The sequence below is a fragment of the Fusarium proliferatum genome (genome assembly GCF_900067095.1).
Source record: "Fusarium proliferatum ET1 genome assembly, contig: FPRO_scaffold002, whole genome shotgun sequence".
NCBI classification, from domain to species: Eukaryota; Fungi; Ascomycota; class Sordariomycetes; order Hypocreales; family Nectriaceae; genus Fusarium; species Fusarium proliferatum.
The window spans coordinates 4,739,876-4,754,988 of record NW_022194791.1 but is presented as its reverse complement, the minus strand read 5'-3'; the positions used below and the strand labels follow the sequence as shown (position 1 = coordinate 4,754,988).

General features: G+C 49.0%; 5 protein-coding genes across 5 annotated transcripts; 4 read left to right on the top strand and 1 right to left on the bottom strand.

Moving 5' to 3' along the window:
* Positions 1–458: 458 nt before the first annotated feature.
* FPRO_02198 (uncharacterized protein) lies at positions 459–1,053 on the top strand (the record flags this gene model as incomplete). Its single annotated transcript, XM_031227726.1, has 3 exons — positions 459–587; positions 635–938; positions 995–1,053. 3 exons carry the CDS (start codon positions 459–461, stop codon positions 1,051–1,053), a joined length of 492 nt encoding a protein of 163 aa, XP_031078134.1.
* A 714-nt stretch (positions 1,054–1,767) lies between these two features.
* On the top strand, positions 1,768–2,220 carry FPRO_02199 (uncharacterized protein; the record flags this gene model as incomplete). The annotated part of the gene is made up of 1 exon (XM_031227725.1): positions 1,768–2,220. The coding sequence occupies one exon, from the start codon at positions 1,768–1,770 to the stop codon at positions 2,218–2,220; it is 453 nt and encodes a 150-aa protein (XP_031078133.1).
* A 5,245-nt stretch (positions 2,221–7,465) lies between these two features.
* Positions 7,466–12,613, top strand: FPRO_02200 (uncharacterized protein; the record flags this gene model as incomplete). The annotated part of the gene is made up of 1 exon (XM_031227724.1): positions 7,466–12,613. The coding sequence occupies one exon, from the start codon at positions 7,466–7,468 to the stop codon at positions 12,611–12,613; it is 5,148 nt and encodes a 1,715-aa protein (XP_031078132.1).
* A 622-nt stretch (positions 12,614–13,235) lies between these two features.
* On the bottom strand, positions 13,236–14,125 carry FPRO_02201 (uncharacterized protein; the record flags this gene model as incomplete). Its single annotated transcript, XM_031227723.1, has 2 exons — positions 13,236–13,968; positions 14,013–14,125. The coding sequence occupies 2 exons, from the start codon at positions 14,123–14,125 to the stop codon at positions 13,236–13,238; spliced, it is 846 nt and encodes a 281-aa protein (XP_031078131.1).
* Positions 14,126–14,508: 383 nt separating this feature from the next.
* Positions 14,509–14,661, top strand: FPRO_02202 (uncharacterized protein; the record flags this gene model as incomplete). The annotated part of the gene is made up of 1 exon (XM_031227722.1): positions 14,509–14,661. One exon carries the CDS (start codon positions 14,509–14,511, stop codon positions 14,659–14,661), a length of 153 nt encoding a protein of 50 aa, XP_031078130.1.
* Between the last annotated feature and the right edge of the window lie 452 nt (positions 14,662–15,113).

Sequence of the window (15,113 nt, the reverse complement as noted above, 5' to 3'; positions counted from 1 at the left end):
TAGAAAAGTTCATGACCAGCCTGCCAGCGTCTTTGGTGAAGGAAACGCAGCTTTAAAGGTAAGAAGCTTTGTACTAATGTACCGCAGGCGCAAGAGAAACTGATTTATACAGAGGAAACACGGCAAGCAACATTGTACCCTCCCAAGGCATCTTACTGAGGTCGACAAAATCTCGTCGGCATTCGCCACAGCTGCTTGACACCCCAATTGCTTTTGTACCAGAAAATAACTGAGAATTAATGCCTGAGGTAAATAACTTAATATATATTTTTGCAATTCTCACCTCTGCCTTCTTTTATGCTCCCTCAACACCTACGTTCTCACACCATCCGGCCAATACCCCCTCAAGACCCTCCAACCTTACCTGGACCTTTTGGACAAGGAATTACTCGCTGACTCCGTCAGTGTAGCGCGCGTGCGGCCCAGAACATCTAAAGGGGACCAGTAATCATGCAGAAATGTCGCAGGACATCGAGCTGGTCGCCGACCCCTCGATCGATGCCCCCGCCACAAGGTCTTGGATGACCTTCGAGAATCCCTCATCGGCATCCCCAGCGCTCATCGCGCTGCTCAATTACCAAGAATATGTTCGTTTCACTATTGTCCTCTACCCTGGCTCCACTGACAGATGAAGCTCTCGAACCAAGTCTCCGAGCTCACGGAGATGGTCGCGGACCTCAAGGTCGAGCCTCGCAGCAGGCGATCTTCCGCAAGCAGCCGAAAGAGCGGGGATTCAGATGTCACCAACCTCATCGAGAATGGGGCCGCCGATTTTTTCATTGAGAATGAGGACATCCTCACCATATTCGGAGCTTTCGTCGCCGAAACAGGTCATCCGCTCAACGTCCGCAAAGACAAAAAAACCCTCGAGTACGGGGGCAAGTTCCGTGACGCAGCTGTCGACAAGATCAAGGCGTCCTGGGACCCTGATACTCTTGGTAAGTTATTAAATTTTACCTTCACGTTCATCTTCCGGCTGCTGACATTCATCTAGATGAAGTTATCGCTCGCCTCCTGTCGCTCGAAGATCACGATGTCTTTACACCGGCCTAAGTGCTCAGCACCGTGGGAGAAAGGCCGGGGGCAAGGGAAAGAAGTCCGCGGTCCAAACCCGCACCGAGTTTTTTCAGACGGCCATCGACGGTGAGGATACCACTCCCCACGGTCGAGGAGAGAAGAGAAAGGTTCCAAAGACTCCTGCTCGTCGCCGCCAGCGCGTTAACCCTTCTGCCAATACCATAAGAACGACCATGGTCGGACACTTTACATCAGACCTATCTATGGTACGTTACCTAAGCCTGTTCTAAAATTTATAAATATATCCTAAGTTTACCCTAAGTTTACATAAAGCTTTTGTCATTTTATGATTCAAGTCCTAAGCTTTCCTATATCTTGTCTCCTGCCTCCCATGGCACAATTGAAGATGTCTCTTCTCTCACGAAGCGTTGGGGCTTCACAGGCCTAGATCACGAAAATGAGCACCATGTCCGCCAGTTACCCGCAAACTACCCAGAGCTAAACTACATATTATATATATAATTGCCTTCCGCATCAAAATGGCAGCATGAGAAAGTTGGCGCTGTGAGGGCAGCGACCTATGGCGCCCGGAGATTTTATCACCCAGCATTCGCATGATTTCTTGCACCTCCCTGCGGAGCCTTCTTGGTTCCACTCATTCAGGAGAGAGGTTTTCCTCAACAGAAGGAGTTATTCCAGAAATTCGAACATTGAGTGAAAGAGAAGTTGAAGAGTCGCAACACCGATGAAATGGCCACGAAGATAAAAGGTCTTATCCTCCAGGCAATCGAAGAAGTAACTGCGCCGACGAGCAACAGTCTTATCAAGTGCATAGAGACCATGGCAGAGCACCAGAACACTTCTGCCGATATACCTGGGAAGATCGATGCTGTCAGGGCAGCCAATGCCGATGTCCAGCGAATGACGGAGTTACTTAGTAACATTAAGGTATCAAGTCAACAACAGGCCGAGGCATTCAAATCCGAGGGAGTAGCAATCAACAAGCTGCTCCCGGCAATTCAAGATTACCATGACGATATCGACAGGCTGAAGCAGCACGCTAGCGATGTTGAAGATTACCTTGGTCTTCAAGCTGCTCATCAGATCGATGGGCTGCTGATACGCCCAACAGCAGTGAGAGCAAGGAGTATATTGCCCGCATGTGTTTATTGGTGTTCTTTACCTTTGTGCCCTTGGGCCTGAAGTCTCTTTTAAACCCCCGTCGCAAGCGCATACACCTATTGACGAATAAATGTGATATAGGCAAGGCAACAATGAGGACAGGAAGACAAGAATCAATACACTTGATATTAATACCCCTAAGGATATACTAAACTTAACTCTATACTCGAATTACTTAAGGGTATCCTAAATTTATAAACATATCCTTATCTTATCCAAGCCTTTTTCTGTAGTAAGATAGAAGCTATATTGGTTCCGAATCTTGTGAGTGTTGTTTGCCTCGGGGGCTTCGATGCAGGGCCGATCCGGCCTGCCACACAAGTGGCTAATCTGCCATTGGGGAGCAGGAAAACATTGAACCTTGATGCGCAGCGACAAAATAAATGCAGTAAAAGTTATCCTGAACTTATACTGAGTGACCTAAGTCTTTTGTTATTTAGGATCAAGGTCCTGAGTTTTCTTTGTCTGTATACTTGTTAGTCTACATGGGAATCATCCGTTCCAGGATGGACGAAATCTAGCTTCCACTCAAATTTGTCCCCTACCTAGTTTTCTCACCACAAGTGCCCCAATTCGTACAGTATTTCGGTGCGCTCTGATGAGATTACAGAACTCAGCTTCGGGATCCTAGTTCTTTGCATTTGTTTCCCAAACCCAAGAGTCAAGCACTCCGTAGACCAAATCTGTTCCCTCCTCGCATGGGGACCACCTCAAATTACCACGCGGCACTCGCGCCCTTGCATCCTTACATTAACACCATCATTTCACTTCAACAACACCCATCCCATCTAGAGTCTACCAGCCATTCGTACGTCGAGTACGGCCATTATTCCATCAAGTATGATCTTCAGAATGTTTGTAAGCACATTCTGGCATCCGTGGACTTGATTTTTTTTACTGGTCGAGGACCACTTGTTTTCTTAGAACCGTCGTGCCACTAGAAAATATTAGCCTGTGCCTAACAAGCCAACCCACTCTACTTGCTTTCTTGCGATTAAAAACGGTGCGAAAAAGGAGTTGTCGAGCGGGGGAGCGAGTCGAGCAGTTACCCCTTGATCTATTCGTGTTGAAGAGAAGAAGAGAATTTGGAAAACACTTTAGATCTCAGGAGACAGGTAACACGCTGCCCCCCCCTCCAGATCCAACCATATCATCAGCACTGCCCAATAGTCAGTTATCCTGGCGGCTGCGTATTGTCCCCTATGGGCCACCGAGGATCCGAGGTCTCCTAACCAGAGTTCTTTTCTTTCGAGGTCGACCAAATTAGTAGACCTCAAAGACTCCTTCACCAGCCTCTCCAGACAGAGCTTCAGAAAGGCTTGAAATATTTATGGCATGCGTATATTTCTAAGGCAGACATATTAGTATTTACTACCACCAGCACGAAATGACTACACCTACTTGTAATTATACCTGAGGCCTAAGCAAAGCTAGACTTTATTTCTTTTTTGGTCGTGCTGCTAGGTCATGTTAGCTACCCCACGGTGCCAACAGCATCCATACTCACTTTTGATCTTGGTGTTGAAGAAACGGAAAAAGAGTTGATCGGGAGAGCAGAGGTAGCTGACGTTGTCACTTCCATATTCTAGAAATATTTTCGACTCCGGAGGCGGAATATGGCCAAATCTCCTTGACAGAAGTTGGATTTTGTAGGATGTGTCAGGATGAACCTTTCAGGCAAAGCCGCAACCAACTAGTAAGTTGACGACGGCAAGAATAGTACCTTCCGGGCCTGCAGACTGCCTCTTTGACATAAGAGTAACAAGGCCAGCCATTGGCTCACCAGAAGCCCATATGGTCTTTCCTAAAAGTGAAGTTACCTATTCACAAGCTCGGCATCTTGATGTCGAATTTCTATGTCGAATTTCTCCGGCACGAGGCAGTCAACGCCCATTAGCATGTTTGGTCTTAGATTCTGGACAAGAAACACCTCTCGTTCAAATATGGCTACAGCTCGCCCTCAGTTTGATAAGTTGCCAATCAAGTTTATTTGCATTATCACGTATTTATCTGCCGTATGCATGAGATGAACACCTTATGATTGGCTACCTAACTTGATTCCACGGGCTGTCCCTGTTGGGCACGACGGTCACGTGGACGTCGGCCAACGCAAAGCCGACCCTTGGGTCCCACTCGGTAGATGAATCAACCTAACCTTGACAGTCCCGTGGAAGATCTCGATAATGGGAATAACAACACTCTGAAACCTGCTATCACCCGACGAATCTAACTACCTACTATCTAAGCGCCAAAATTCCCGACCCCAAATGATAAATAGACCTGGTAGTCCAAGACTTCACTCAACCCATCCGAAATATCCTAACATGTCTTCAGTTTATTTGTAACTCTTGACTATAGTCATAAACCTTTTACGCTTTCCCAACCTGGTTTCTCATTTCTGTGATGTCATCCTTCTTTGCACAGGTAGGTTCACTTTGTCAAGGAATGTGATTCAGGGCCACCAACAGCAAGACAAATGCGATTGGCTTACGAGGAAACTTAATCACACTTTTGTTAAAATTGGTAAAGCGTTTATTTCCGGGAGATAGGATCATGGAGGGACATGGTTATTCCCATGGGTTTGGATATATCGTCTTGATCGACACATCAGCTTCGCAGCCAGCTATGGCAGGAGTAGTGCAAATCAACCAGAACGCAAACAGTATAAGTATGGAACTATAAACCAGATCAAAGAATTCACTGTTATACTAGAGCTATGAAGTCTTCAGAAGTCCTTTGAGGACATTTGGCTCTTAAGATGAAGACTCTGCTCTTTAGAGCGTCAAAATCTTTGTCTATAGTTGGACTGTCACATAGGGGCAAGGCAGAAGTAAAGATAACCTCTAACATACCTCCTTCAAGAGCCTTGTGATGGTGAATCTGGTCATACGTCATTAAATTCCAAGCTCCCATTCTCCCAATCTCTTAAACGGTCACAACGGGCACATGATACAATCGCGGCAACCCAACATCCGAGAGAACGGATCTCATCATATTGAACTTGGCGGATAATTGAAATTGAATGTGAATTTAGGTATTCGTGACCAGCCATCTTATTGGGCGTTGCTGGCTTGAACGAGGTTACCGCTATCGGGAACTTCCGCCTGCTCTGGAGGCCGGATATCCATTGTGGAGGGCACAAAACGAACGAGGATCTACATTCTCGAGATTTATTGGGCTATCCTTGGGTTGTTTAATTAGACCTTTAAACATGATCTGATAATGTCGATCCCAGTATCGAGTCTCGAACATGACGTTGGGAGCGGTTATTGTGATGGTTGAGGCTCTGCAAGCTAATCCTAGGACGGCGTTGGTGTCTTGGAGAAAACGACCTGTTAAAAACGAATCTGGACCCAGACCCTAGCAATCCCCTTTTATTGTGCCTGATCGTCATAACAAAGAGTCCAATGTGGGTGGGGTGGCATGTAAGGCTTGACAATCACCGTTGAGAGGGTCTTGTCACATCCGCTCTAGGGCACAGATCTACGAAGCTTTTCCCAGAAACGGTCATTTTTCAGTCGCTTAATTTGACCGAGTTCAGCTTGATGCTGGCCAATAAGATGCCGTGAAAGGAGACGAGATACTTTTCACTGGTATTGAATGCGAAAAACCCCTGGCATGAGGCTGCGCTAAGACAAGCCACCGGAAACAAGAACCGGAAAAAGTGTCAAAAAGCAGTGACATCAGATACGCGAGCGGGCCGTAATTCAAGTGTGTGACATCGGTGAAGTCAACATGAGATCTTGAGTTATCAAAAGGATACTTTGTCTTATAGTAGCGATTGCCTGGATTCAAAAGGCTGTTGATTATTAAGCCTGCTAAGAAGCAACCCAAAAATTAAAATCAAACAGATGGAATATATTTGCGGACTCTTTGCCACAAACATGATCTGATTTTGAGGTATGCTGCCTTCCTACTAGCCTATAGAAGATATCTGCTCCGAGTAGTAAATATGAACCTGTATCTGTTATAATACAGGCTAGGTCTGGACCAAGAATGCGGACCCCATGCCCCGTAAGAGTAGGAGCCAGCCGTTGATGTCGCTCCAAACTTAAGTAACAAGAGAGTATCACATCTCTTATTTTGATGATGATCTTCACTTTATCTGAATAGACCAAGAGCGGCCATCTAACTAGAGATCGCCTCAAAGATCAACTCACAAGATCCGATGAGTATCACCAATCAAGTTCTTTCAGAATGACACACAAAGACTGCCAATGGAAACATTGGGTGAAGGTCCTTCCATTGTCGGACACACCTAGAATCGTGATTGCCTGGAGTGTTAGTGAGTGGGGTAGCTCAGTACTTTCTATTTCTATTTCCCAAAAAACTTCAGGACCTATAATCACTTCAGATTGTTACAGCTACCTGAACCTCTGGTTCATCTCAATAAGCATTATACTACCTTACTTGAGCTTCTTGTGAAGTGAACCGGCCCGCAATGATAACTCCACAGCCGCACTGGTGAGTGTTAGCCTACCCGTTTGTGCTGCCGGAAGCGGCAGCTCTGCTGAGCAACCAAACAAAGTCTGGGGAATTGAGGCTTGACTAGCAGACCTCCATCTTGTTCCCGGCACCGAGACATTACCGCGCCCCAACGATCGACAACAAGCGCCAAATCTCTAGAGATGTGCAGATGATCAGCCCCGGATCATCATGTCGTCAAAGCTCACCCGGAGCGTTCATCGCGAGCTTAACTTGCCAACCGGGCACTAGTTCCTGCTGAACCCGCTGTGAACGTTGGCGAGAGGGCTTCAAGGTTTGCCCCGTGACCGGAAGCATGACTGATCCGCATGCTAATGTAAATAGGATTTGAAGTTATACACGGAATTCTAATGGACGAATATGGTGGTGTGATGGAGTTGATTTCGGCCAACTCTTCAAGCCTGGTAGATTAGCCAGTCCTGAATTGATCTTGTCCACTCATAATATAGACTGTGACAGGTATGCTCGACACTGTTGGGACCCTCCAGACAGATTAAACTTTCACTCATGATGTCGTTGCATATTGCAGCCAGCCTTAGGTCCCCTGGTGGAGGAGTCCCTGGACCCTTGATATGACGACATACCAATACGAGGAAAAGCCAGCCGTTGACGGAGATGCCTAGGTGTCACTTACGATGTTCGCTGCACCTGGACCCGGTTCAGTTGCTATATAGATGAAGGATCATCTCGTTGGCATTCTATGGTCATAGAGGTTGATCAATACCAAGTTCAACAATACCACACAAAGATCATGGATCCCAAAGTTAACTGGCGAGCCGTGATGGCTTCATTCTTACTTCTCTCGCCTACTCCATCCCATACTCTCCCATGCGACAGTGAACCCAACCAGCAAACCGGCATGCTCTATGCTGGAGGCTGTCCTCTTCCTGGCGTATGTACATGGGGAAGCTGTACAAGCGTCACGATCGGACTCGACCCTACACAATGTGGGAAGCGTGGCAACTCATGCAAAGCTGGGGAGCTCTGCGTTGCTGGGGGATGCTATCCTCTTGATGGATCAAATACGAACAGTTGTACCTCCTCATCAGGCTCCAATAGCTCTGGGCCATGTCGGTCGGGTCAATGGTGTGATAATGGAAATTGTTCACCAATCCAGGTGACGGCAAACTCCCGTCGCTGTGGTAGTACCAACACGCAATGTGGGCCTGGTTCGCTTTGTGTCAACGACCGATGCCAAAGGCTGGCCATTGGCTCAGACCCCAATTCTTGCGGTACTTCAAATACGACCTGTGCCTCAGGTAACTGGTGCCTTGACGGGTCATGTGTGCCCTTTCAACTGGGTACCAACGTCCAGTCCTGTAAGAGCAGCAGCGAATGCTCCCTTGGCGCATCATGCCAGAGCGGTTACTGTCGCCAGGCATTCATCTCGACCGATACTTATAACTGCGGCCTGGGAGCCAACCCAAAGAACTGTACTGACGGTCAACTCTGTGTCTCTGGACAATGCCTTTTGCTCAACATCACTTCCGTAACTTCTACCAATTGTGGCTCTAACGGGAAGTGTCAACCAGGATCTTACTGCTCGGACAACGAGTGTGTACCCATCAAGATCTCAACCGACTTGTCGCAGTGCGGAAGCAGCTCCAAATCCTGTGGAAGCAACGAAGTGTGCGTCTCGGGCCAGTGTATCAGCAACCTGGTCCACCAATCCAACGTTCCTAGGGTCGCGTGCGGTGCTGGGTCTGGAGGTCCTGGAGCACGTATTCCAGGCGCAAATGAGGATACAGACACACAGTCGGACAATGGTGGCACTTCCTCTGAAGGAAGCGGCAGTTCTGGCAACAATGATTCGAATGGCAATGGCTCAGGAGATGATACCGGTGGCCAAGAAGGAGCATCTTCTGATGGGAATGGATCATCAGGCCAAGAAAATAATGCATCTGGCAATGGAGATGCACAGTCGTCAGATGGTTCAGACGGTGGAGACGCCTCTAGCGATGGCGCCTCACCGGGAGGAAATGGTGGAACCTCAGCTCGGCCAGGGGGAACCTCGGGTGATGCTGGGCGAGAGGGAGGCGACTCAGCTTCTGGAGGTGAAGACGACACAGGCGATTCTTCCGGAAGTGCTTCTCCGTCTGGCTCAGATTCTGGCTCAGGAAATGGAGATGGGCAAGCAGACAAAGATGGATCCAATCAAAATGGCACTGACGGAGCATCGCCGGACCAGAATGGAGGAGATACCGGCTCCGGGTCACCAGATTCAACTTGTGACCCAGCCTGCACTGGCAACACCGTCTGCATCAACAACCAATGCGCTTCGGTTCAGGACCCGTCATCTTGTGGCACCACCCCCAGCCGCCTCCTACATCTTCTGCGGAGACAAGCGACATCAACCTGTCAGCCAGGGTTTGCCTGCATCAATAACGGTTGTGTACCTGCGGATGGACCTGTCAACTGCGGCGCATCAGGCGTCAATTGTCCAATCAATTACGCTTGTATACAAGATTCCTGTGTGGCTCTCGGTGACCCAACGTCTTGCGGCGGTGAGACTTGCAGCAGCGATGAAGTCTGTATTGGCAACATCTGCACACAAAGTCCTGGTCTAGCTAGCTGCAATGGAGTCGCTTGCCCGACTGGTGAGACTTGCCAAGATGGAGCTTGCGTTCCCATCGATAGCACTGGCTCTGGTTCAAACGGAGGTGCAGGAACCCAAGGGAGCGGTTCAAATAATGGAAGCGATGATGGATCTTCCTCTTCAAGTGGTGGCAACGGGAACGGTGACAGCACAGGCGGGGAAGGACAGAGCAGCGGAGGTTCCTCTGATGGGGACTCTTCTGGCGACGGCTCTTCTGACGGTGGGTCACAGACTGGCAGTACACAAGGACAAGGCTCTGGAGGTGATGATCCAGGAGATTTTGGCTCAGGATCTGGCTCTGGCAGCGGCTCTGACTCTGGAAATGGCTCCGGGTCCGGGTCAGGCTCCAGTAGTGGCTCTTCTGGCGGCTCAAATGACAGTGGGAGCTCAGAATCTGGAACGAGTCCAGGAAACGGAAATGGCTCGGACAACGGATCCAATTCGGGATCAGATTCACCCTCAGACAGTGGTTCAGGATCTGGATCTCAGGGGGGTAATGGATCAGGATCGAACGGTGGAGATGGCGACAGTAGTGGCCCCGGATCAGAACCCAGCTCTGGCTCATCATCAAACAATGGTTCAAATGGCAGTGGCTTAGATTCGACAGCAACACGTCAACCAGCACTTACGGCCAGACCACAGGGCAACGTTCCTGGTGGTAGTGATCCTGATACCGACAATACCTCTGGTGTTGCTAATACAGGATCAAATGGCAGACAGACTTCTAGTACACAAGCCGGGATCCGTCCAAGCCAAACTGGAAGCCAAGGAAATGGCTCTGGAAGTGACGGATCTGGAGGCGACAATGGGTCCACCAATCGGTCGCAATCAGCCTCCTCCGCGAATCAGACTGGGGGTACAGAGGGAGGTGGTACAGGCGGCGGCGGCGACGCTGCTTCGAGCGAACCCGTGTCTAATGGTGGCTTAGAAGCAACATCAGGAGCTTCTGTATCTGGAGACTCTTCGACTTCAGGAGTAATTGGATCGGGAGCTACAGGCTCAACGGGCCTGACGTCGCCAACTTCTGTCCTATCTGATGGAGCGCCAATCGTCAACCCCGGCCCAGAGTCAACGGAATCGTCTGTAAGATTGGTGACATCGACTTCCAGGCAGGTTGGAAGCCCTGAAGGAAACCCCACGGGGGGTGGAGATGGCGACCCATCACCAACAGATAGCAGTGGTGGTGGTGGTAACAACACAGGGACTCAAGGGTCACAAGGATCGGGTAGCCTGTCGACGAACAACGGGGGCCCATCAGCTACAGGCGGTAACGGAGGCACCACTGGGACCGCAACTCAGGGCCCAGGCACCTCAAATACTGTTGGCAATCAGTCTAGCTCTCGAAGTTCAGCTGGATCCGGTACAGGGGATGGACAACCTTCAAACACTGGCGGTAGCTCCAACGCTGGGGCTCAGACAAGTGCAAGTGGCACCCAACCTTCAACGACTAATTCACAGGGAACCGACCCAAGCCAAGGGGATGGAACTACTAGCTCTTCCAACGGTCAGCCAACTGGTGGACAATCTACATCTGTCACGACCACAGGACAGGGCTCGTCGCCCACTGATGGATCTCCCTGCTCGGATGACAGTGACTGTGCCGTCGACACTGAGCTATGCATTTCCGGAGGACTCAACATCTGTATTTGTGTGAATGCAGTATGTGTTCAGAGCACCGAACCGGGTGATACCTCCACTACAGGAGTTGCAAGTTCGACTGCGGCTTCTGGAACCCAGGGCACTAATCCTTCAACACCGACAGAGAGTGGCGGAAGTACACAGTGTACTGATGACGATGACTGCTTAGCTGACGTCTCGTTGTGCTTGAGCGGCTCCCTCAATGTTTGTACTTGCGTCAACGCAGTCTGTGTTAGAGACACGACGACGGGTGGTGGTTCGCAAGTCTCAAGCACGGCTTCTGGTAATACTCCAGGGTCTGGCGGCGGCGCATCAGGACCTACAACAACTGATGAGTCGGCTAGACAGACAGGATCGGCATGTTCTACCAGCGACGACTGCGTGGCCGACGTAGCATTATGCCTGGTCGGTGGGCTCAACTTGTGTGTCTGTGTAGATGCTGTATGTCAACTCGGCCCAGACTCGAATAATGGTGGAGGAGGCGATGATGGCCCAACTCCCACAACCGGAGCACCAGCAGCACAAACATCAGTACCATGCGCAAATGCTGAAGATTGTACAGCTACTCTCGGGTTGTCTGTCTTGGGAATCTACGTCTGTGTGGACCTCATTTGCCAGCTTCAGCCAACAGCTAATCCTACGGATGGAGCTACTACAGCCTCGCAAACAGGTTCAATCCCCACTATCACTGAGCCTATCGATTGCTCCACAGATCAAGACTGCGTGGCGGCGTTGGGAGCTAGCGCGTTAGGAATTTTCGCGTGCATAGACCTCTTATGTGAGCAGACGGCGACAGCTTCTGCAGCTGGTGCCTCAGCGACTCAGCCTGCCGCTTCTGTGCAAGGAACTGACGTGGAGTGCTCGACGGACCAAGACTGTGTGGCTGCCATTGGAGCTGGGGCTCTTGGTATCTTTGCATGTGTCAATCTTCTTTGCCAGCGGACAGCAACAGCTAGCGTTGCGACGAGAGCAACTGACACTGGGGTCTCTGCTTCGGGGTCTACAACAGATGTTGAGTGTGATACAGATCAAGACTGTGTCGCCGCTCTCGGTGCCCAGGTGCTGGGATTATTTATCTGTGTCAACGCTCTCTGCCAAGAGACTACCTCAGCTACAGACGCTGGAGCTTCGACAACTCAGCCGCCTTCTTCGGTCGCCAGCGATATCGAGTGCTCGACAAACCAAGATTGTGTCGCAGCAATTGGCGAGAATGCTTTGGGGATCTTTGCTTGTATAGATCTGATATGTCAACAGACTGCAAACCCGAGCAGCGGCTTTGTCACTGTCACATCGGACAGTACACCAGCCCCAACCAGCTCGGAAACACCGTGCTCTGATGACAGCGACTGTACGGCCGCAGGCCAGACATGCGCCGCAGACGGTTTCTGCAGGACATCGTCCCCTGGTACTGGCAACGGAGGCGCCTCATCTTGTTCCGATACTGTCGACTGCCTCCTATCTCTGCAACCTCTTTGCGCCCTTGGCCTTTGCGTTTGCGTGAATGCGGTTTGCAGTCCTCCGTCGGATGTCGACGCATGTACGACAAACGTACAGTGTAGCGCTGGACAAACTTGCCAGCAAGAAGTCTGCGTTGACGATGTCACTTGCTCCACAGAAGATGACTGCGTAGCAAACCTCAACTTGTGTACGTCCTTGGGAATCTGTGCCTGTGTCAATGGGCTGTGCACTCTATAACACAGCCCTGGCTCCTTTCTTCTATTTATGTAACGGAATGTTTTAATTATAGGCTATAATTGGTGTTCTTACTGAATTTCGCATTTCCATTGCTTCGATTTCTTGTACTTTACGAAACAGGATGGTTGAGGACGGAACAGCTGTATAACAATTTGTCGTTTTATGTCAAATAATACCCCCATGCAACACTTTCGCTTGACGTATATAACATTTTATCATAATAATACCACGTCTTTATTCCACTTCCCAATGAGATTTGCTATTCCGCAATGGTATGTTTCCCATGACAATGTCGCGAAACTCCCTACAGATCAATGAACCCTAGCATGAGCGAGGGTCTATTTCACAAACAATGACCCCGAATACAAGGAGCGAAGTTCTTTTGACCATAATGATCTCATCACTTGTCCTTGCCTGCCAAAAAGCTTCTCCCTCTGACTGTCTCTAGCATCACCACGCATACCTCATGACTGACCGCCGTCAACGAGCCCCTCCACTAACCCGAGCCGATAAATAGGGTAAGCGTCGGGTCAGAGAAACCGCGGTTCCTCTGATGTAGCTAAAGGAAGTATTGAGATGAGAATGACCCAAAGTGAATTGAGTCTCTATCAGCTACCTGGGCTTAATCTAGGGTCTCGGCCGTGAACGAATATAATTGATCCCAATTCGCCAAGTCGTCTATTACAGTATCACCGCATAACTCTACAGGCATCAGTCGGTTATATCCCCTTTCGGCGTCCTCTTTCCGTCCATAGAGGTTAGCAACGGTTACTACTGCAACAAACACCGCCCAACGGTCATTGCTAACCAATGTACAAGACTGATCTGAAGAGTATCGCCAGCAGGGTAGGTCAACGTTTTCGAGAGTCGGTTTGGATGCTTCCCATGCCTCCCATGCCTCCCATGCCGCCGAGTCCAGGATGGATGTTCTTGGGTTGAACAAGGTACCATCACGGTAAGTGAATAAGTCCAGTAAGATCGTTTCATAGATCAAGGTGACAAGGAATTTCTTGATCTCGGATCCGGGTGCCTCGGGCTGGCTATCCAACGGGACGGGCAACCCCCTAATGCCTTTGTAGTAACACGCGGCACTGTCGATCTTTCGGAAGCTGTTGGTGAGCTTGATGACGGCTGATAGGCTCTGATCCCATTCCTGAAAAGGGTTCGGAGTGTCAGGTCTGAATAGGGGATTTAGAAACGTTGAAAGTTCATTCCCAATTTGTGATAAGGTGAGGCCTGGGGTTTTATAGAGAAGTTTTCTGACTTTGGATGAGGAAAATAGGGTAGCAATAGTGTCGGGGTCGATCTGGTCGTTGATGTTGTCCACAAACGGCGAAGGATATGGCTTTTGCCACCTTGAAAATTAACAAAGGCGGCGGGAGAAGCAGAGATTAAGGACAGCAAGTTCTCTAGTGGCCCAAGATTCTCAAAAATGTGAAGCCAGAGCTCGAGTGGGAGGCCGGGTAGGTCATTGGAGGACGGCGGAGTCGACATGGTTAATGGTGAAGCCATCGTGAAGCATCAATAGGTTGCATGAGAAGAAAGACTGCGAGGAAAGGGAGAAAGAATAGAGATGAAGAGAGTTCGAGGAGGAGAGGGCTTTTACCCTCATTCAAACTCTAGAAAATTACTTAAGCACTGTAATTTGGTAGATGTTCGGGATGAAAGTAGTTCCAATTGAAGTTTAACTTTATAGTATTTTGCCAAGAAGTCTTTAACTTTTCCAGATAAAGGTGATACCTTGATGACGAATAAGTCAATAAACCAAGAGAAACATACATCTATGCCAGAATGGTGGTCAATGGAGAGTTCTTCCCAACATTTGCAGAATGAGATGACATAAAACGACAATTGTGTCCAACCCTTAGTGTGGTCTGATTCTTGAGACATTTGGCATGGGCAATATCCCTGGCGGTGCTGAGGGTCGTCTTACGCAGATCATCAAGGCCGCTGTTGAGCGTGGCATTGTCGTTGTCAATATCAGCCAATGTGTTAATGGCTTTGTATTTCCTATTTGTAATGAGATAGTGAATGATTATTGTCCCTAAACCCTGCTCAAGAAATACATATAGAATCTTCCCTCAGATTTATTGCAGCACCATTCCAAGAATTTATGCTGACCTAGGGGAGATAAGAAAACTCAGGGCCGTGATCCTAAATGACAAAAAGACTTAGGTAAGTTTGCATAAATTTAGACTAAATTTAGGATACCTTTTGCTGAGTTTACCCTATGTACATTTAAGTCGGGTGTTTTCTTGCTCCCTGACAACGCTCGAGGGTTGTCATACTGGTGCCAGAGAATTGAAGCTGAACCACCAATCATATCCGAGTCTTCGCCTTGGATGGTTACTCCACTAGGATCTGGCTGACGCCAGCCAGACACACTATCCTGGAAACATTGCCTGCAGATCGTAAGAGATCCACAAAAGTGACAGTTGTAAGAAGAATATAAAAGGACCAAGGGAGTCCTTGGAATTAACTATCCGCATTATCCTACCAT